This window comes from Magallana gigas, chromosome 8, assembly GCF_963853765.1.
Source record: "Magallana gigas chromosome 8, xbMagGiga1.1, whole genome shotgun sequence".
Classification (NCBI taxonomy): Eukaryota; Metazoa; Mollusca; class Bivalvia; order Ostreida; family Ostreidae; genus Magallana; species Magallana gigas.
Genome location: NC_088860.1, coordinates 29,444,848 through 29,468,593, shown reverse-complemented (window position 1 = coordinate 29,468,593; position 23,746 = coordinate 29,444,848). Strand labels below are relative to the sequence as shown.

The 23,746-nt window shown below is 32.8% G+C and overlaps 2 protein-coding genes across 2 annotated transcripts in view; one reads left to right on the top strand and one right to left on the bottom strand.

Moving 5' to 3' along the window:
• Positions 1-1,332: 1,332 nt before the first annotated feature.
• On the bottom strand, positions 1,333-23,449 carry LOC105337494 (mannose-6-phosphate isomerase). The gene is made up of 8 exons (XM_066069068.1): positions 23,311-23,449; positions 16,832-16,959; positions 16,303-16,503; positions 13,068-13,209; positions 8,459-8,644; positions 4,146-4,319; positions 2,403-2,614; positions 1,333-1,888 (listed from the first exon to the last, which is right to left on the bottom strand). Exons 1-8 carry the CDS (start codon positions 23,327-23,329, stop codon positions 1,673-1,675), a joined length of 1,278 nt encoding a protein of 425 aa, XP_065925140.1. The 5' UTR covers positions 23,330-23,449; the 3' UTR covers positions 1,333-1,672.
• Positions 23,381-23,746, top strand: part of LOC105337493 (equilibrative nucleoside transporter 1) — a 39,884-nt gene continuing 39,518 nt past the window's right edge. Inside the window, exon 1 of the mRNA XM_034474580.2 lies at positions 23,381-23,520. The gene's annotated coding sequence lies outside the window, so the exon portion shown is untranslated. The remainder of the gene's footprint in view (positions 23,521-23,746) is intronic.

Genomic DNA, 23,746 nt, shown 5'->3' with positions numbered 1-23,746 from the left:
GACAATTTTGCGATCATACGAATTCAAAGGTGTTTTATACACACTTCGCACAGTTGAGAGACAGCTTTGTTCCATTTACTGACACAAAAATTGTTTAATATACCATGAAGGAGTTTGTTATTAAATTCCAAAAATTGCATCATACTTAATACATAATAAATTATGATACTGTATCTTATGATATGATATACAAAATTTTGTGTGGTCTGATATGAACTTGACTTTTGACCTAGCAATGTCATTAAAGGTCACTGCCAACCCTTCAACCAAAGGCACTCTGTGGGTTAAGTATGAGCCAAATTGGACCAAGGGGAGAGAATAAATAATCCGGAAAAGTGTTTTTTTAAAGATAATTCTGCTATAACTTTAACCTTAGACCTAGAAACTTGGTTCAAGGTCAGTGTACACCATTTACCCAAAGGCACTATTTAGGTAAAGTATGAGCCAGACTGGTCCAAGAGGAAAAAAATATGTCCAGTACAAGTGATCGTGGACAGGCGGACAGACGGACAGACAGACAGACTGATCACCATAGGACTCATAAGCTATAACAAACTCTAATGATATTCCTTTTTTTTAATATTCCAACATTCTTTGTTTACATTTAAAGCATTCTAAAACATTTGGATCCATTTTATAATTATTGTCTCAAATTAAGTTTAAAGCCCTTTTTCTTCATAGGAAATTAGAAAAATAATTTTACGATACAAATAATAAAAGATTTACAGTCAGTATTGCATTTCTTATTCATTAAGTAAAACTTTTGCATATCATAAGACATGTAGCCAATTTCTATACAAGTAGGGCTTCATACAATTAAATTTTTTTTCAGTTTAATAAATTGATGTGGATGAAAATCAGAATGTGGAATTTTTTTATAAACATCTATGGTAGTGAAACTCATTGCTATAAGGATGTTAACTTATTACATAATAAAGTAAGGCTAACTTAAATTACATTATAATAACTCCTGAAAAAAAACATTCCATAAATAAAATAGGATTTTAAAAATATACCAAAATAAATAATGTCAGTCAGAATAGAAAAGTTTGTAGAAAAACAACATAACAAATAGTTCAGCTTTACATACAGGCAGTCAAACAAACAGGCAAGCATTTCTTTTCATATAGAAACAAGCAGGATATTTTGAAAATAATGCCAAGCACCAAATTCACCTCAAGGAGTCAGGTCTAGAGTGATTATTAATTGAAAAATATATATACCTCTTATATTATAAATTGTAATCAAAGTTCTACATGGTGCAACAATTTTAAAAATTTTACCCTCTTTTAGTAGGGTATGCATGATCACAACTGAGCTTAAAATATTCTAAATCTATTTATCCATTCCCATTTTTGATGTTTACAATGCTATTGCTTAAAAGTAGAAAATAAATACTGAACATTTCTGGCTGAAATTGTGACCATGATCCTTTTATAATTTAAAATCAGGCACGAAAAAGAATTTCCCTAATCAGCTAGCTTAATATTCTTTCCAAAATTCAAAACACATATCAGATCTACATTTTGTAATCATATGCTCAGGTAACGAATATAGCAAACTTTAGTAGGATTCTATATATAACAAACAAGCAAGTCTGCTTGGTGGTGATCATTGGCTGAACTTTCTGAATTGGTTAATGCATCTCCAACGTACATGAACAAGCATCTCTTTAAACTGCAGCATAGGCCTGAAACAACAGCATGGATTCTGACGAGACATCTATCATCACCTCCTGATTCACTGATGCAAAGAAGATCTCACCACGATTGAGAGGAATGGACGACTCCAGGGTTGGGTTGTTTGCTATTCCATTACCCTGAATCACAATGGTAATGCTGGGACTGGTCAATGCAGGAAGCTGTAAGGCAGTGACTCCTGGGCTGGTCTGAAAACACACAAATATTGTCATCAATTTAAGTTGTTTTTTCAATGATTTTCCATAAGAAACATTTATAATAGACAAGACACAATTTTGATTTTTTTTTTCTTCCAGTGACCTTAAACTTGCCTAAAAGACCATGGATCAAAATCATGACACACCATTAGATCATAAGCAATCTTTTTGTGAAGTAAGAACTTCAAATATTTCTCAAAAAGTAAGACATGGGCTGGACACGATGGAAGGACGGCAGACACGATGATTCCTATATATCCACCCGAAATTTGTTTGTGAGGGGTTTAATAATCAGTCAACATCTGACTAATTCATTACTGGTAAACATGCACCAAGAATAACTTTTGCTGTAAAATTTATAACAGAACAAATTGATTCACAAGAACTTTTGTTGCTGATTTATTTTTTGCTCAATTGACAATACATGTAAGTTGATTTGAAACAGGGTAAAATGAAAAATGTAAACTACTTCTGTGTCAGATCGAAAAACTTACATAACAATTACCTGAAATTTTTTGACAGCAAAATCCCTAATAGGTGGACTGAAGGTTGTTATGGTCACTCCATTTTCTGTTACAGATTTTCCTGGAAACTTGGTTTTGTTTGCTGGCTTTCCAGTGTAGTCTAACATTTCACAAAGTGTGTGAACATCTCGATATTTTGGAGTAAGTCCAGCTCTGACAACATTATCAGAACATGCCATGCACTCCATGGTGTCTATACATGTAGAACAAAAATGTATGATATAGAGGACAATGAACGTGTAGGTTTTTCTAATCACAGTGTTATATGCTAATTAAAATTATAAGTAAGTAACAGTTACTTTAGTGAAGGATCTCTGCAGCTAAACAGTAACAGTAAATAAATAAACTTCTATCATTAATCTGTTTTATCTCGAAATATTAAAAAAAAAAATTTACTTGTAATTTTTGAAAAACCTTTAAGTGACCACATAGTGACATTACATTTTTATTTACCAGTACCCACAATTTTTTTGTGTTCACTTGAAATTTGATATTCTTTCTTAAAAGAGGCGAAAAAGTACTTATAAGTATAGATGCAAGTATTAATAACTTCTAGTAGAGAAGACAACAGATAATTGTGAGGTATGATGTTTGTACAGTAAAACTCGTTTCTATAGTGAAGTCCTCAAGTTTTGCTTCGTTACATCAGTTATTTGTTATATCCGTATAACAAATTTGTAATAATAACTATAGTGAATTCACTATAGACATTCTTTTACTTAACTACAATTTTTGCTAATTGACGCTTAGAATGAAAATACATTCTCTTGGATTGTTAATTGAAGAATTTATGAGCAAATAAGTTTATTCAAACTATCCTGTAAAATGGATGCAAACTTTTAAAACTGTAAAGAAATTCGTTATAAAAGAGTTAAGTTCCATCATAATTCACCTCTACATAACTCAAAATCAGTTCACTATATCCGTATTTACTGTGACTCAAAAAACTTTGCTATATCCGTGATTTTGCTATATCCGTGTTCATACTAAACGAGTTTTACTGTATTTACCTCTTGATAGGAAGGAGTAAAGAAGACAACAGATAATTGTGAGGTATGATGTTGATATTTACTGGAATGAACTAAAGAAAATGTGAGCAAGCTCACGAATGATATCCTCTGCTATGAAAATAGAATAACTCAAGTATTTCTCTATTTGAAAGAAATGGATGCACCATTTTCTTATAGTGACCTTGAACTTGCAAAACTGACTAAAGCTTAAGGTCAGAACATATTTTTAGATTAAAAACATTGTTTGTGTGAAATAGGAGGCTACTAATAATTTTCATTACAAGATAAAACCTAAACAGGAATTATGCATTTATTTCAACAATGATCCTGAACTCGCAAAAGTGACCTTGGGTTAAGATCATGACTTTCACTCTTGTCATAAGCAATCTTTGTGTGAAGACGAAAATTCCACAAAAAAAGTATAGACCAGACAAGAATTCTGCACTTTTCCTTCCAATGACCTTGAAGTGCCCGAATGACATTCTGTCAAAGTCATGAAACACTCTCAGGTCATAAGCATATTCACCCCTTTTTAATAGATTGGAATGAAGAAGATACAGGCAATAGTAAGATATGATGTTGGTATTCACCTCTTTTAAAGAGATTGGAATGAAGAAGATACAGGTAATAGTGAGATATGATGCTGGTATTCACCTCTCGATAGGTATGAATAAAAAAGATACAGTAATTGTGAGGTATGATCTTAGTATTTACCTCCAGACAGGTATGCATGTGGCAGATTTGCTTCCAGAAACATCCCCTCTCCCGGCTGAAGTGTGACAATGTTCAAAAAATACACAGTGAAACATCCTACATCTCCAGGAAATTCATTATACAACTTGTACAAAGTTTCACTCTCAAACCCACTGGTGTCTGTCCCAGCACTGTCTGTAATTAAATAATGACAAAACTTGTAAATTATCTAAAATTTTGATACTTATTATGGCTGAAATTTAGTTTCTTTTTCTGCAATTAGAGAATTCTTGATTACAGTAATAACAAGATAAAATTTGGAGTTGTGTTAACAGTTATTGAAAATTTTATGATGAAAAAAAGGTCTATATTGTTAAGCCAAATCATTCCTCTGAGCAACTAAATTTTTTTTACAGCAGCTTGGAAGGGCCAGATGAAAAAAGAAATAAATTTTATTTGTTCAAACGATAAGTTATTTGTTGGGACGAATTAGAATTTGTTCGGATGAATAAGTTATTTGTTCAGAAGAATTTGTTATTTGTTCAAATGAGTTAGAATTTGTAGAAGAATTATGATTTGTTCGAATGAATAAGCTATTTGTTCTGATAATAAGTTATTTGTTTGGACGAATTAGACATTTGTTCCAATGAATAAGTTAGTTGTTCAGACTAATTAGCTAGTATTTGTTTGGACAGATAAGTTATTTCTTCAGAGGAATTAGAATTTGTTTAGACAAATAAGTAATTGATTGGAAGAATTACTTATTTGTTCTAATGAATTGGCTATTTGTTTGCCAAAAAAGTTATTTGTTCTGACAGATAAGTTATTTGTTCAAACAAATTAGGATTTGTACTGACAAATAAGTTATTTGTTCGGGCAAATTAGCTACTAATTGTTCAAACTGAAAAGTTGTTTGTTCTGATGAATTAGTTATTTTTTCAGATAAATTAGCTATTTGTTTGGACGGATAAGTTATTTGTTTGGACGGATAAGTTATTTGTTCAGACGAATAAGCTATAAGTTCGAACGAATAAGTTATTTGTTGAATAAGTTATTTGTTTGGATGAATAAGTTATTTGCTGAATAAGTTATTTGTTTGGATGAATAAGTTATTTGTTTGGATGAATAAGTTATTTGTTGAATAAGTTATTTGTTTGGATGAATAAGTTATTTGCTCAAAGGAATTGAAGTTATTTGTTTAGACAATAAAGTTATTTGTTTGGACAAATTAGGATTTGTTCAGACAAATTAGCTATTTGTTTGGACAAATAAGTTATTTGTTTATAAAAATAGTATTTTTGATGAGTAATTTAGACTATTTGATCTGGTAATGATGCAAATGAAAGGGGGGGGGGGGAGGGGGTTTGTGATCAAACTACCCCTTTCATGGAATATTGTTTTTCCTTAAAATGATAAATTCTACATATACATAAATGTTATACATGTACTTGTCACAGAAATTTATACAATATCTGACATATCTTGCTGCTAGAGTATAACAATTTTGCCAGACTATCAAGATTTTGCATGTCCGTAAAGGGATGGAGTTATATTACCCTGGCATCATTGGTTTACGATACTCTTACACTAAATGCTACCCCTAAGAATTGTCTCTTTAGTCAACAATTTTGAAACTATATCATTTTTAAACTCAGACATAGCATTGAAAATACAAAATCAAAGTTAGTCCTCATCATCATATGCAGTTTCTAGCTATAAATAAACCGGATGCCACATTGACTTATGAAAATGGATGTCATACAAAGCTTCCGTATAAACTGCTTCTGCATACATATAAACTGTGCAAGTTCATTTGGGTATGAAAGAATTTACTTCATTACTCCAAGACCCTAAAACGATTTGAGTTCTTCTAACATCTTAAATCTGCCTTAGCACCTGGACAATCAAGATCAGTTCCAGTATCTGAAGCTGGCTCTGTGATTCATTTAGTACATAGTTAAACCATCCATGCAATTTTGAATAAGAAATGACAATTATTAACCTAAAGATAACCTCATCCAGCATCTGAAACCAATGGCTCAGGATTGCATCCAAGCCTGTCAAGTGCATCAGTATCATAAGGTGCATCATCCATCCAAGTTTGGTAAAGATTGCATTAATAATTTAGATATGCCTATCAATGAACACCTGCTCTAAGAACTTTAACTGCTTAAAAAACCTAACCTCCTCCATCATCCAAAACCTATGGCTCAGATTCATCATCCAAGCCCATTGAACGATCACCATCAATGCAAGTTTAGTGAAGTTAAAACCAGTTACAACTTAGATAAGGTCATTAAAGGGCACCTGCTCAAAAAACTTTAACTTGCTACAAAAACCCTAACCTTCTCAAGCATTTGAAATTTATAGCTCAGATTCAGCATCCAAGTCTGTTAAGTCAAGAAGTAAGCTAAGATACCATCCATGCAAGTTTGGTGAAGGTAGGACAAGTAATAACTTAGATACAGGACCTGCTTCAAAAACTTCAACCAGGTCTAAACACAACACTGACACTGAGGGTATAGCATAAGCTTCCGCCGACTTATCCTCTGAAATCTAAAAAATCCCAGTTTTTACAGTCCTATGCACATAACATTAATTTACATTTTGAATTACACATCCCTCCCAAATCCTGTTTTTCTTAAGAAAAAAAAATCAAATTTTCCTGATCATGTCCCTTATAATCACACAAAATAACAATTAGTATAACAAAAAAAACAAGTCAGAGGAGTATGTTTTAATATAATTGTCACCGGGTTAACAGGTGTGTGACTTTCAGTCAATATATTGGGTCTCAATAGCGCTGGCACGGTATGCCAGAGGCTCTGGGTTTTAGTCCCAATTGAGACTTTTCACCAACTGTTACATTTATTACAGCCATTGAGACCCTGATATATAGAGAATAATACATACCCTTTTCCATATCACAGCCTGTATCAGCCTAAGACTCCAATATCAGCCCGAGGGCCGAAGGCCCGAGGGATGATATTGGTCGAGGGCTGATACAGGTTGTGATATGGAAAAAGGGTATTTATTATTATATTTATTACATAATTAGTAATAAGTTATGTAAAAAGGCATCAACTTGAACAAATTGATTTTTAATATTATTTGAAAGTAGTCTGTACATGTATTACCGGTAAATGAAAATATGAGATCTTATTGTTTTACCAAACACGTAGCTACAGAACCGGAATTTCCTCGTGTCTTAAAATTAAATGCTCCAAAACTGAAGTTTTTAACTGCATTTAAAAATGTCGACTGCAAGAAAAGTTTGATTTTTCATCTGTAAACATGCACAAATGCCGAAACGGATAAAAGGCAGAGTTCCGCAAGGGGTGTGATACGGATCCATATCAGCCCTAGGGCTGATAACCTGTATCAGCCCCGGAGGCCGATATGAGTTGTGTGATGTCATCTGTATCACATATGCCAAAAACCTGTATTTATTACTAAGTATGTAATAAATTGATTGACAGTCACACAGCTGTTAACCCAGTGACTTAATCCCCCTCTTGGTAGAAATTCGTCCTCGAATTTACGAGTAGAACTCTTTCAGTTAAGGAAATGTTGTGAAACATGTTCCTAGGGAGTGACGTTGGTTTGTACGTTGGGTGCCAAATGTAAAAGATGGTGACAAGTCAAGTATCAACCGGGACTCGAACCCAGGACCTCTGACGTACCGTGCCAGTGCTCTAAGCACTGAGCTATGAGACCTGATATATATTGACTGACAGTCACACAGCTGTTAACCCGATGACATAATAATGTTACCGTTTTCAGTATAAACTATTTTGCTTGATAAAAATAGAGGCTTAAACTCAAACAGCATTATGTTATAGCTTTGTAGAGTTTATTGGGAACTAACCAATAAAATGAAAATGAAAGGTCAGACCCTCATACATGTAATACGTTTTTCTTGTTTCTCTTAGAGCAGCATTGACCTTGTGACCTCAGGGTTCATCTCACACCATATTGCTTAGAATATTGTTTAGGTGTGAAATGGAGTTTTATCCAAATGTCTCAAAAGATATGTATGCAACTGCAGAAAAATTTCACATTCATTTTCATTCAAATAAATCTCCTTAATATAAAAATTTGATAATCATAACATGTATCATTAAATTTGTTGGTTAGCCCCCCCCCCCCCTTTACTGACCCACATGAACCTAAACTTGAAAATTCTGTATACTAGGATATTTTCAATATGAATCTATCCTCATATTTACAACTTGGTTACAAATGGTATAAAATGGTGAAAAATTATTGTTGTTATACAAATATTATCTTCCACTACTGACAGCTGTGCACCAGTAGCCTGACACCATAATTACCTAAGTCTTGAAGACGATTAATTAGCAATTTCAGCTCTGATTTGACAAAATCAGACTCCTGATTCATCAATGAAGTAAAGCAGTCTTTCATGGCTTCTCTCTGTAGAGGCATATCCATAGTTTTACTTGCAGATATCAGCTTACATGAAGTAGGACCTCCAACAACAGCTCGAAGTTCCTCTATTCCTGTAACAGATAGATAATCCTGATTTATGGAACGCCTCAACTGCCCTCTGTAGATGATCTCCATAATACGAAGATACTTCAACATTAAATGATGATACTTCAACATTAAATGATGATACTACAACATTAAATGATGATACTTTAATATTAAATGATGATACTTCAACATTAAATGATGATACTTTAATATTACATGTTGTTATACTTTCATGTTAAATACTGAAATCTGATTGGTTAAGACGCAGTTAATAATATTTACTATTACCCTCAGCGTTAGCAACGCACTTGGCAACGGGTAACATTAAAAAATGTTACATGCGCGAAAATTATGCGCGTACGGTTCGCTGTAGAATTCAGGTTATTCCTATATAAAAGCAGTAAAATTTTCTTAAAAATTTTAAAAAAGACATTCAGTATAACAAAATAAATAGTGCCTGTTTGGGAGGATAACAGTTGAAATTGACACCCCTCGAAAACCATTGTCAACCTCCGCTTCGCGTCGGTTGACAATGGTTTTCTCGGGGTGTCAATTTCAACTGTTACCCTCCCAAACAGGCACTATTTATATAATGATACTTCAACATCAAATGATGATACTTCAACATTAAATGATGATACTTTAATATTACATGCTCATACTTCAACATTACATGCTGATGCCAGTGTTTTTTCCCCACCAATTTGGGACTGGGGCCCTTTCAAGTGGGAAAAATAGCAACAAAACAGGAAAATTCGGTTATATTGATTATGATTAAATTTAATGTTTTCTATCATTTATTCAGATACTAATTAAAGCACAATGCTTCTTATCTAGAGTTCTTCAAATTATTAATTATTCTGTTCATGCAGTCTTTCTTGAAAATTTGGACGAGTTGTGCAAAGTTTTATTTTCAAAAATACAATTGGGAAATTTGGGTCTGAAATTAGGAAAATATTAGAAAATTTCCAATTGGGACTGGGGCTGAATTTCGGCCCCATATCAGGCCCCCAAAAAACACTGCATACTTTAACATTACATGCTGATACATGTACTTCAAAATAACATGCTGATACTTCAACATTACATGCTGATATTTCAACATTACATGCTGATATTTCAACATTACATGCTGACAGTTTAACATTATATGCTGATACTTCTTTATTATGTGCTGTTACTTTAACACTATATGCTGATAATTCAGAAATGATGGTATTTTAGTGTGCAGTGGTTCTAAATGAGCTATAAGCAGTGGTATCGTGATTCCAAAAACTTGGGGATACATGTAATACAAAGAAGATAGTATAGGACTGAAGTCAAGCTACTCAACAATTCAAACAAGCTTCCTTTACATTTATTTCCTTTTATAACTAGATGTGTCATAACGCCACAAATGCCCCCGCAGGTGATCAAAATTTCAAATGCCAAAAGTATAACATTTGTTTGATTGCAGAATAAGTAATCCGATAAATCCCTAAAAATTACTCATTTTCTTTTAAGTTCATGCAAGCTTTTAAGAGGCATAAATATCATCAGACCAAAACTAAATTCAAACTCAGTCTGTTTATTTATTAGATACATCAATATATTATATTTGAGTTTCATGGGTGTAATGGTTGTTGACATAATGATCGGAAAGTAAATGATGACGGAATGACAGAAGGAATGAATGACGGAATGGGTTAACACTATATGCCTCAGCCATTTTATGGTGGGGGCCCAAAAAATTGACACTCTTTGAACCCGATTGGTTATTTTTAAAATCTGTACTCCCAAAAATAGGGCATATGCTACTCAGGTGAAACTGGATTCCGAAGGGAACGGAGGTACGGCCACTTTCATTATATTTGTTAAAATTTGCACTAAAATCTCTCTGTGTCAAATGTCTCCCGAGTCTCCTGATTATTACTTGTCCTTGTTTAGACACCTTCAAATTTGATGTTTCATCAAATTTTATGCATTTTATGTTATGTTGCAGGTTGATTGTTTTAATCCTGCAGGCGGACGCCTTCAAATGGCGCTAATTTTACCCCTACTGGTACTGGATTTGGTGCTTCTACACCATTAAACAATGACTTTGCAATGCTGTCCCTTTTAAGGGAATCGAGCACGAATGATCATCCATTAGATCCCAGTGCATGCATGTAGCATCTTTAATTGGGGGGGAGGAGGGGGCAGACCTCAGTAACACCTCAATCTCGACAAGTAAATAGGAAATTGGGGTGAGGGGGCAGTTGCCTCTTACTTTAAAATATTCAATCTACTGATCTACATACAAATTTTCATATAAAGATATGTATTTTCATCCTGTTTGAAAAAGAGGGAAATAGTCTGTTTGTTAAAAATTTTATTTTGTATTTGATGAAGTGAAAAATGTATGTTTCCACAAAACAGTGTTGTTTAAGTAAAATGATTTTGGCTTCATGAAGCATTTACAGTGCTTTTATTGCTTAATTTCAGTGACTTAGCGCATCTGCTAACATACATGTAAAAAATCTACAGGCACTAGTTTCTTGATCTAAACTAGTCTCAGTGGACACAAGTCCACTCTGATTAATTGCCGAAACAGAGAAACAGCCCAGTTTTACTCGTAAAAAGTTTACAGGCATCCATGTGTTCTGAGTTTTAGTGTATTTCCATCCCGAGGCGACGCTTCACTATTATTAGAACCACTGCATAGTGAGCTACTATCATATAATGAAAAAGTATCAGCATGTAATTTTATGAAGAACTATCATCATATAAAGACAAAGTATGAGCATATAATGTTAAAGTATCATCATGTAATGTTGAAGTATCAGCATGTAATGTTGAAGTATCGTCATATAATGAAAATCATCCACATAAGGCAGTTTAGAAGTTCCATACTGATCAATCATTCCATATACACATTATGCAGTCAGGGTGTGACTGAAATCCATCATATTGAAAAATAACTGATTATTGTCATTTCTTCTAACTTACAGAATTAATAATTTGATAAAAAAAACAAGATGAAATACAGTCATATTCATTTTTCAGAGGTCACTCTTTGTCTTAAAATAAATTCCAAATAGCTATGACTGTTTTTCATCATTATTCTAATAAAAAATGATTGAATGCATGCACTTATTACTAAAATTCAGTTTTATGATTAGAAATCATCATTTATAAATAAATTAGAAAGTCTGGGTGCACTTATAGAATTATCTCATTTGTTTTATGGGGTGCACTTATTAGGGCTTTTTGACTTTCAGTCGAAAAGACCTATTGTTTGAGTTCTGTTTTATTATTGTTTTTCTTCTCGACAAAGTTTCATCAGCATTTTTTTGAAAACGGTAGGAAAAAGTATAAATCTAATGTTTCTAAATTGTTGTAGCAATCTCCTACTTCTCCTGTATGTCCCTCTTTGGTCTTCGGGTTTATATACTTCCAGTTAACACATGCAAATACAAAAAATTAAAAGGGCCCTTGTATCTATTTTATTTTCTGATAATAAACTAAGAAATTTTGAAATTAGATACTTCATGCTATGATATACAAAATTGTAAGTGACAACTTCTTTCTATCTCCAAGTACAATCTATACTCTTACTGTTTTTGAGATATTAGGCTTCAAACTTTAAAAAAAGGGGGAATGAAAAAAGAAGAAATTAAAATAAATGACAAATTTTTTTAAATTTTTAAATTGTCGTAATCAGCATAATATATTTTAAGTTTCGTTTAAAACTATTGAGAAATTCCGGGTATTATAAGTTGATAAGAAATTGTCTATGGGATTTTTAATGTTAAACTAATTTTGCACAGACTGGAAAAGGTTCTGAAAATAAAATTCATGAAAATAAGGAATCTTGAGGGGTTAATATTCAAAACAGCCCTTTAGCTATAACTTTTTGATTTTTCATCCGATTTTTTTAATCTTTTTGGTTTATAGTTCAAAGTGGAGACTACCATTTAAAAATTATGGTCCGAAGGGCTGCCTAAAGATCACTACTTTTGTAAAATTTCAAATTTTTTTTGGTAAAAGTTATCCCGCTTTTCTTGAAAAACCTTATAGAGATTAATACTCTTAGCATACCAAATCTTGGGTCCAAGAAATAAGTGTTCACTTTTTTTAAAAAATATTTTTTACGAAATTAAAAATATTTCTACTTATAGAGTTCTGGAGTTATCTTTCTTTTGACATTGCATTACTTATAGGTTCTTATTTAGGAAATGTTTTTTCTATGGTGCTGAAGAATTTGGAAAAAAAATTAGACATGATTTTTCCTGACATTTAATAAGGAGATGTCGAAAAGCCCTTACTTTTTGTTGAAGAAAAAAAAAGTTCTAGTTTATTTTAGTTTCAACTGTGGGTCGAGATGACAATTAATAATCAATTATTTTTCAATATGATGGATTTCAGTCAAACCCCTGACTGTTATATGTAATTCAACAAGTGAAATGATAAATTATTCAGACATACTTGAAAGGAACTCTGCCACCTGCTGAATTGGGCGGAACCCACACATAGCTTTAAATGGTGTCAAAGCAATGGCTAACTCCGGCTTGTGGTTGTTATCCTTATAAAGTTCTGGAAATTTTGCATGAAGTTTTTCTGCCTGAACCTGCAAATTTTGTTTAATATCATTTAGCACTTTACATATTAATGAATGTTAACTTCATAAATATATATCTATATGTCTGGAACAGAAAATTATTATTATGTTGAACAATAGATTTCAAAATCAGTGATTCTATTACTGCTATTTTAAAGCTATTAATTCATCATATATAAGGCTATACATGTATCAATTTAATCAGCATAAACTTCTTTTACCTTCATTCCAATAAAGAATAAAACATGATAAGTTTAAATGCCTGCCCCCCCCCCCCCCCCAGCATACTGTCATAATATAATTACATGTTTAATTTGTATATAATTATATAATTATGTGGGTTGTCCCAAAATAGCGAAGACAGAACACATGACTTAAAATCTGTTCACTGTGCTTCTATGTTTTCTTCAATGACCCTTTAGCAAACATCACTGTAATAAGTAGTAACAACAAGTTTTGCAGGAGGCACAATGTGTCTTTATGGTGTTGCTAAACGGCCTCCATATTGTTTATGATAAATTTTATGTTTTATTTCAAAAAATGTCTTAGAGCATAATTTAAATGCAAATTACTTGAACCCTTTGTGGCACAAGTTTCATCATTCTGTGTCTTCAATTAAATGAATAATGCCACTTGTCTGCACAAGTTTGGGACAACCCTTGTATAAATGAAGATTTTTTAATAATAATTTTATTTTCATTTTCATTCTAATGGCCTCGATCCATTTAGAAAATTAACATGATACATGTATTAAAAAAGATCCTTTTCCTACCACTCTCATATTATTGGCATAAAAATTGCTAATTTAAAGCAATTGTTCTTTTACAAAAAAAAAAGATTTGAATGAACAAAATATTTTCATCAAAGATTATTTTATCCAAGACTTATTAATGACAATTATTTTCTTGTTCAAAGATTTCCCTTTGAAACTAGAAATATTATGAGCAAGCTCACTAATGATAGCCACTTATAAGAAAAATAATAACTCATGCATTTTACTATTAACAAGTAATGGATGCATCATTTTTTTTATCAGTGACCTTGAACTTGCACAATTGATCAAAGCTCAAGATCAAGATATATTTACAGTTCACAAGTAATCTTTGTATCAAATTTTTTGCTTCTCATCATTTTTCCATTACCAGATATCATCAAGTATAGACAGGAATAATGTATTTTTAAAACAATGACCTTAAACTTGCCCAAATGGCCTTAGGTCAAAATCAAGACAAACCCTCAGGGTATAAGAAATCTTTGTGTGAGGAGAACTTCCAATGTTTCTCCATAAGAAAGATATGGATCAGACACAAATTTTGCACTTTTCCTTCCAGTGACCTTGAATTTGCACAAATGAAATTGGGTCAAAAGCATGACACACCCACAGGTCATAAACAATCTTTGTAAGAAATATGAAATTCCATTGTTTCTCCATAAGAAAGATATGGGCCAAACACGATTGCACCGACAAATTGGTCAGAACAAGAGATCACAAAATATAGTACTCTCAATACTAGATGGTGCATTTTAAAGGGGATGTGCAGTCATCTTGTACATTTGAGGATAAGAAAGTAAACATTTCTTGAACTGGCTTGTTTCTGCCCGAAAATGACCAAAACTGTTGCCAAAAGATATAAAAGCAATAAATATGAGATTCTGCATGTTGTTTTGTATGCAAATTATGCATACAAGATCAGGATAATGCCTTTTTAATTACTTAAAATAGCTGTCGAAATGCGCAACTACAGACTTATTTTGAATATTTAAAAATCTGAAAAAATATAAAGGGGGTTTATTGGTAAAAAACAAGCCAGTTCAAGAAATGTTTACATTCTTATCCTCAAACGTACAAGATGACTGCACACCCCCCTTAAACACACATGTATAAGTTTTGTCTGTTCGTACAAGGGTTTATGTTGAGTGAAGCAGATTTCTTTGCAAACTTTATCGGCTACCGGTTATAACAAATACGGTTATAACAAATTTACCGATATAACGAAATGATTTTGAGTCCCGTAGAGGTGAATAATGGTGAAATTTCACACTTTTATATTGAATTTCTTTACAGTTTAAAAAGTTTGCACTACTATCTAACATAATAGAATTTATTTTCACATAAATTCTTCAATTCACAATCTGATTATTAAAGATATCAGAGGAATGTATTTTGATTCTAAGCCTCAATTAGCAACAAGAGATGTTTGTGAAACACTTATGCCCCCCCCTCCATTGGAAATATCCACAAAGAAAATGAACGTAAACTGCAAATATTTGGAATTTTTCTAACTCCAAGGGGCATAACTCTGTCGGAAATTGCTCTATCATACCCAAAATTAAAATTGACCTAGATATTATTCAGATAAATCTGCATACCGAATTTCATATTAATATGTGCACCCCCTGCGAATAAAATGAGCAGAAACTGCAAATAACTTGAATTTTTCTAAGTCCAAGGGCCATAACTCTGTCGAAAATTGCCCGATCGTACCCAATATCAAACATGACCTAGATATTATCATGATAAACCTGTATACCAAATTTCATTTTAATATGTTTATCCTTTGCAAAGAAAATGAATGGAAACTGTTGGTGGACAGACCGTCAGACCGACAGCAGCAAAGCAATATGCCCTCCCTTCTTTGAAGGGGGGCATAAAAATTGTTATCTGATAAAAGAAACAATATCTATAGTGAATTTGTTATAGTAATTATAACAAATTCATTATATGGTTACAACAAATTATGGATATAATGAAGTAGATCCATTCTTCCCTAGGACTTTGCTATAACTGAGTTTTACTGTACATGTATTTTTTAATTTGAAATAGAAACAGGAAGTTGGGTCAGATTTTTTTTAAAGAAGTTCTTATCAGACAGAGCTAACAGGAGAGAAATATCATGAAAAGCCGACTTTTGTTTCTAGAAAATCGTTTTATTACACTTAAGACCATTTACCCTGTGAGGAGAAATAAATAAATAAAATAAAACCGGTAATCCAGAATAGTGATATAGGATAGATGGATAGATTAGACTGATCACTACAGGGCTATCACAGAGTGGGCCCCAAAACAGATCTAACATATCACCTTTCTTCGCATGAACAAACCTTGTTTGGATGAGCCTGGACAGATAGTGATTTGTTGACGCTAAGAACCTTGAACAAGAAAGGGAGATCATTCCCAAACCTCTTGGTGACAGCATCCCCCAGCTGATCAGGATGCTGGATAATCCAGTCTTTCAGTGACAAGGTACTTCCCCTGCCAGTTCTGACTTTTGATGGACAGTTTATGTGTGTTCCCATCCATAACTGATACAAAAATAAACACAAAAGAAAAAACAGAATTTAAAACAGTAAACCAGTTTATCTACTTTTATTGTAACAATAAAATGACTCATCAAATTAATATATATAGCTAATTTGTCTGTCATGAAAATTTAATATATCAATGGCACTAAACTTCACATACTGTTTCAGCAATGAGTTGAATTAACCATGTTGCAAATCATTACATTATTGTACTAGGCCTTAAACATGGAGAAGGATGCGAAGCTCTGATGTGTGATTACTTGGTCATTATTATTATTCTCCTTAATTCATCTGATTCCATGGGACAAACATATTCATAAGAACTTACCTCAGCATAAGGAGTTGACTCATCTATCTGAAAAGCTGGATCCGATGCTTTCAGTAAAGAGGCAACCTCACTTTCATGACCAAGTTTACCCCAAGCATAATTCTGTATGGAGCACTTTAGAGGAAACACTGTCAAAACAAACATTTAAACTTCAAAAATTAAAATAATGGTATGACAGTTAAAGCAAAGAACCTTTAGATTTACTTCTTTTTTGCCATGATAATAATAATAATGACAATATCAGTGCATGTATAACAAGTCTTAGAGATGTTTGTGAAACACTTATGCCCCCCCCCCCCCCCCCCTCCATTGGAAACATCCACAAAGAAAATGAACGTAAACTGCAAATATTTGGAAAGTCCAGGGCCATAACTCTGTCAAAAATTGCTCTATCATACCCAAAATCGAACTTGACCTAGATATGTTTTAGATAAATCTGCTACAAAATTTCATATTAATATGTGCACCCTCTGCGAAGAAAATGAGCAGAAACTGCAAATAACTCGAATTTTTCTAAGTCCAAGGCCATAACTCTGTCGAAAATTGCTCGATCGTACCCAATATCGAACTTGACCTACATATTACACATGTATCATGAAAAACCTGTATACTAAATTTCATTTCAATATCTTTATCCTGTGTGAAGAAAATGAGCAGAAACTGCAAATAAGTGGAATTTTCCTATGTCCAAGAGCCATAATAACTCTGTCTAAAAATGCTCAATCGTACCCAAAATCAAACTTGACCTAGTAGATATTATCATGATAAACCTGTATACCAAATTTCATTTCAATATGTTCATCCTCTGCAAAGAAAATGAGCAGAAACTGTTGGTGGACCGACCAATAGCACAATTATGCCCTCCCTTCTTCGAAAGGGGGCATAATAAGTCCAAATAATAGCATTGTCAAAATGTTCTTGCAGATTTTAATTCAAACTGCTTGGTCTGATTTTTGGCAAAAATAAGTATCAAGTAATTTTTCACTCAAACCAATTATCTAAAAAAAATTTATAGACTTTAAGTTATTTACACCAGCAGAATCAGTCTTCTTAAAAGATGGAAATATTCAAAGTAATTAAAAATTATTTCTGTATAGTATGAATTTCATACGTCATGAGCAATCTAATATCACAGTAAAAAATTCAGTTCATAGTTAAATTTATTTTTGACTTTACTTTTTAAAATTAACATCTGTTTTGTAATTTTTTCTCACAATTTAATGTTAAAAAATTTAACGCAGTTATAGCGCATTGTCTGCTTTAGCAAACATCAGGCATTTTCAATATTATACAATATTAAGTAAAGGTGTATTCAAAAGAATGCAAATTACACAATTACCATGTTAAAAGAGTCTTTACTGTCTTACACAGGATCATTAAATTCTTCTGGTTTTGTAAAGGATATATAGGAATATATACAATAGTTAGTATGCAGTAAACAGTTGGATATTTGACTCATGGAACCACTCTAAACCAAGGAAATCTGACTGAAATTATGTTCTACAGGTATTGTAAAACATGTTTAGTTGTTTACATTAAATTAATTTTTGTTTAAAGTGGTCTTTGTACTCAATATTAAACATATATTTCAAAAAGTGACTTTTCTAATAAAATGATGAGTATAGCCACATGTATTAAAAAGACATCCTATGAAAGTGTTTCATGTGTGGCCTAGTGGTAAGGTGTAGATCTTTTTGATTTTGCTGTCGCTGGAACGATTCCACCAAGAAGTAAACATTTTTATTTTTATTTTCACTTAAAGCATGATGGAAATAAAGAGTTTAAAATACAAGTACCTATTCAAGTGGATTTTTATTTTATCAAAAACTTGTTTAATTATGTTTAAAAGCACACTCAATATAAACAGACCTTTTCACTAACACTATACCTGTACCATTTTTACACTTATATTCATTGAATTTTGCAGGAAGTTATCATGTTTCAGAATATCAACTTTTTTATACACAAAGTTCAACATGTATATATTCATTTTTCAATGCAGATTTCCAGAACCTGGGTTTCAAAAATCATATCTATTTTTAGTTACAAGTACTTTCTGCTCTAGCACAGTTGTTGGTAAAATATTTCTTACATAAAGAAAATTAAATTTAGGAGGAGTCCCCCCCCCCCTATTTTTAGCTCACCTGAGCTGAAAGCTCAAGTGGGCTACTGTGATCACATTTTGTCTGTCGTTTGTCTGTCCGTCTGTAAACTTCTCACATTTTCAACATCTTCAGTGCCACTAGGCCAACTTTAACCAAACTTGACACAAAGCATCCTTAGGCAAAGGGGATTCAAAGTTGTGAAAATTAAGGACCACACTAATGTGAAGGCATTCTCAGGTAGTGTAGATTCAAAGTTGTGAAAATCATAACCCTTAGGGGTAGGATGGGGCCACAACAGGGGGTCAAATTTTCACATAGGAATATATAGAGTTAAATCATTAAACATCTTCTTCTTAAGAACCATTAAGCCAGGAAAGCTGAAACTTGTGTGGAAGAATCCTCAGGTAGTGTAGATTCAAAGTTGTGAAAATCATGACCCTCTGGGATAGGGTGGGGCCACAATAGGGGGTATACTTTTTACATAGGAATATACAGAAAAAATCTTTATAAACCTTCTTCTCAAAAACAAATCAGCCAGGATAGCTGAAACTTGTATGGATGCATCCTCAGGTAATGTAGTTTGTAGTCATGACTCCTGGGGGTAGAATAGGGCCACAATAATTGGTCTAATTTTTACATAGGAATATAAAGATTAAATCTTTAAAAAATCTTCACCTCAGAAACCATTTGGCAAGGAAAGCTGAAACTTATGTGGAAGCTTCCTCAGGTAGTTTATTTTATTTTTACATTATCTACATGTATTATACTACCAGGTACATTGTCCAGAGAGTTTGTATTATAATTCCCTTAAGCTGATTTCATTATACCTATTGTTCCTCAAGTGAGCGATGTGGACCATGGGCCTCTTGTTTGTTTTATTTGAATATGTAAACATGTAAAGGTGAATTAACAAAAACATGGATAAGGATTTTGGAGAATGGCAAAAAAGGTTTTTAATTTAATTTAATTTTTTGGCTAGTCAAGATTTTGGATGTCTGGCCTTTCCACTTTTAAAACCGATGCTACATGCATGCCTGATTATGTTTATTTGTCAACCCTGATAACACCTGTCAATTTTCACTCATTATTTAATTTTGTATAACTATATATATAGTAGCGTAAAATTGTCAATCATCTCTTTGGAATACATTTGCCAGCCTCAGCCACGTCCGACTAACCCATGGTCTGAGTTTGGAGGCCAATAACGGTCATCACTTATTTCCTCTCTGAAATTATATTTTAATGGACCTTCAGAAATCAGCAGACCTATACCCTCCCTTGTCTTTACCTTATGGCTTACAGCAAGCCTCACCTAAACTTTGTTCTCTGTATGTCAACATTCCCTTGCCCCTTTTCTACTGCACAAGATGGATGCAGTTCCAGACGAAGTACCTATATAATATTGTACAATCAATGCAGCCACACTAACAAAAGCCCTGAGGGAAACAATTTTGCCTGCATGTGTATACATGCTTATATAATATGGACAGGGTATTTAAATGCTCCAAAAATATGTCTTTCAAAAAATCTAAAAATTCAATGACTCTGTAATTATAAGTCATCTCTATTCACATTATTAGCACAACCTTTTTGGCATTTCAATGCTCCAAAGAGATATAGCTCGTAAATGTACTTATATGAGTAATCATTTAGTACAGATACTTGATCCACCCCTGAATTTATACTGTACGTGACATCATAAGTAAACTTTCTTTTTGCTTTTAAGTTTTACAACAGAATACAAACAAAAGAGGCCTGTATTCTCTTGGTTCTCACAAAAGCTTGTGCATTTCTATACATCATTAATTGAAAAACTGAGTCAATGTTAATTTTGAAATACGATAGTTTAAAAAAAACCCAAGTCTATTCAACTCTTTTTCTTATCCTTCAGGCTTCTCTTATCCTTTTTCAATTTTACCTGATTGTTTTGAAAGTTTTCAAACTTTGCTAATATGCTGTACTATACTCATGTGAAATCACCTTTTTCCGACACTATACGAGATTAAAATTTAGTGGTGTGCAATATTACCAGTATATCGAAATATTGCGGTTTAATCCTTGCTGACAATAAATCACAATATTAAAATCAAATACCAGTATTTTACGATATATATGAATCAATATATATAAGGAAAAGTAAATATAAAAGCTGCTTGGTCTGATTTTATATCAAATTTTGTGAACTCTTTAAAACGATGGCAATGCTAAGTATGTGTACAATAAAAGATATTGCAGTAGTTTTCCTGGTCAATTAAGCCACATTTCAATGAAATTTCAAAATAATGATGCACAAAATTTGTTTTAAGAACAATATTTAAACGACAAAATTAAGAGGGTATCATGTTATTTCGCCTCATAATATAATTTGCCCTGACGTCGAGGCAGCTATATTATAATAATTTGGAAGTTTGCTTTGTTTACAATCGATGCATAAAATGCAGGTTGAATAAACCTAATCATTCCGGTCGAAACCAAACAGTTACCTTTTCTAGATGTTCCTAGGACACAGATTGGTTCGTTTAATTGTTTGCTCAATAAGAAAATATTTTATTTACTTTGAATATTTCTTTGAAAAGAGACCATTCTGCTGGTGTAATTAGGCAAAAGTCTTTAACTTTTTAATATATTTGGTGTGTATGGAAAATTATTTGATACTGTAAATGCGAAAAAATCATATCATGCAGCTTTAAAGAAACAGCAGAAATAATGGGTTTAAATCTTGCCCTAGCTGAGATCAACAAGGCACTAGATGTGAATGCAACAATTATTATAGTATAACTATGTTTGTGTATGATAGGCATGTTGTTTGCATGAACACAGAAAAAGATGGTCTACTGGTCTATGTTATTAATCTTGTGGACATAAAATACAGAAAACATTACGATAATATATTAAATTACCTTATTGTTAAGTGATACTTGATTTTCCTTTTTTTTTTTCATGCGAGTTGAAGTTATATTTTCTCGGTAAACCGGGGAAAGGGACATTTGTCATTTCGGTTTTATTTTTCATCGGAAAAGAAAAAAGGTACGGTGTGATTTTATCTCACGTTGTCTTATATGCACAATATGTAACAGCGAAGTGAAGTACTCGGAGGTGGAACCTCAAAATCAAATTTAAATGCTCATATCCAGCTGCACTATGGATGCATAAATTGGCGTGTATTGAATACATATTAACTGATGTACTATATCATACCACAGTAATAAACCAATTATAACTATTATAAAATCTCAAACCAGTTAGCGTAAATCAACCTTTCCAGAAGTTGAGAAAATGATTTGACAGCCGATTAATGTTGATTTTTTGTCATACACTGGACAAAATTGCTAACGCACCATTTAAAATAAAATAATATTTACATCCTAAAATTTTTTAAAGATGTATTTAATGTTTAAATAGGTCACCTTAATTATAAGTAAGACATTTAAATGCCCAAACTGATAAATGGATGCAATGTTAACCGAAGCGTGATTGTTCTTTAGAAATGCTCAAATCGTGCTCACACTTCTTTTTGGAAAGATAATTAAATCTTTATATTCTTTTTGTGATTTTTATTATTGATGCATGCATTACTAAAACCTCCTTAAAAAACCGACATGGTATGGCGCGTTTGACCACAGATGAGTTGGTTGGTCTCTTCAAGATGCTCCTTTAGTGGGGTTAGAAAAAAATGTTAATAATTTAACGAATACCGGTGATATGGGTTAAAACATGACGGAGCATGCTTATCAAATAAAAACAATGTTGTTTTAGGTAGCCACAGTGTTTAAAACGCACCACACGTTGACAATTGCAAGGTTGTACCGGAAATTTGTACAAACCGGAAGTGTGAGGGACCAAGCAAGAACTTCAAAGCACCGCGTAAATACTAGGCGAAAAGACAGACAGATCCCATTTATACGAGGAAATGGAGCCCACACCTGATATTGATATTATGTGAATCACATAATGGGGACTAACATGTTTCATAAACAGTACTCAAAGCAACTGGTCAATAAGATTGCAACAAATGATGTTTCATTTTCTGTGTTATCATAAACTGTTGAAATACTATACTAATCAATCTTTGTTGCGTTTAGATCTAAAACAATCAAAGAAATAGTAAGTGGTGCGTTAGCAATTTTGCCTAGTGTATATACATGCATTTATGTTTAAAATGTGGAAATTTTTGGTCTGTTATGAAAATTCAGGGAAAATCTGTGCTCGACTCAACGGTAACATCGCCTACATATTTGTAAAATGGCCCGGAGAAGGACTGACTTTACCGACACCCGTGTTTATCATCTACAGTCGTGTATGTGTCCAAACTTAGTAGAACTTTACAGGTACAACTGTTAACGAAGGAATTGTTCACGATAAATAAATTCATACCAAGCTCGTCTTCTGACATTATTATGTATTGCAGTTTGTAGATATGGTGTGACTGCTTAGTTCTGGGGGCTGCCGAGTCAATATCCGGTGGAGTAAGTCATCAGTAAGTGGTACATGAAGTACATGAACAATCTAAAGGTTGTTGTGCAGAATATTCACGAGGTAATCCGAGTGCGATAACACCACAGCCACTGGCATTATTATTGGCAGGTTAGTATTATGTTTAAGACATTATTTTTAGTTATATCAGAATAATGTATTGTAATGACATTTATCTACACTTGTTTTGTCATCTGTCGTCGATTTTCATGTTACAAGTAGTTGGACACTTGCCAGACTCGGACTTTTAGCACGTGTTTGTGCTATAGTAAGTCTGTCCCAGGTTACCATTTGGCGTTTACCTTTCCATAGGTTGTTAGGATTAAGCCAACTTTTA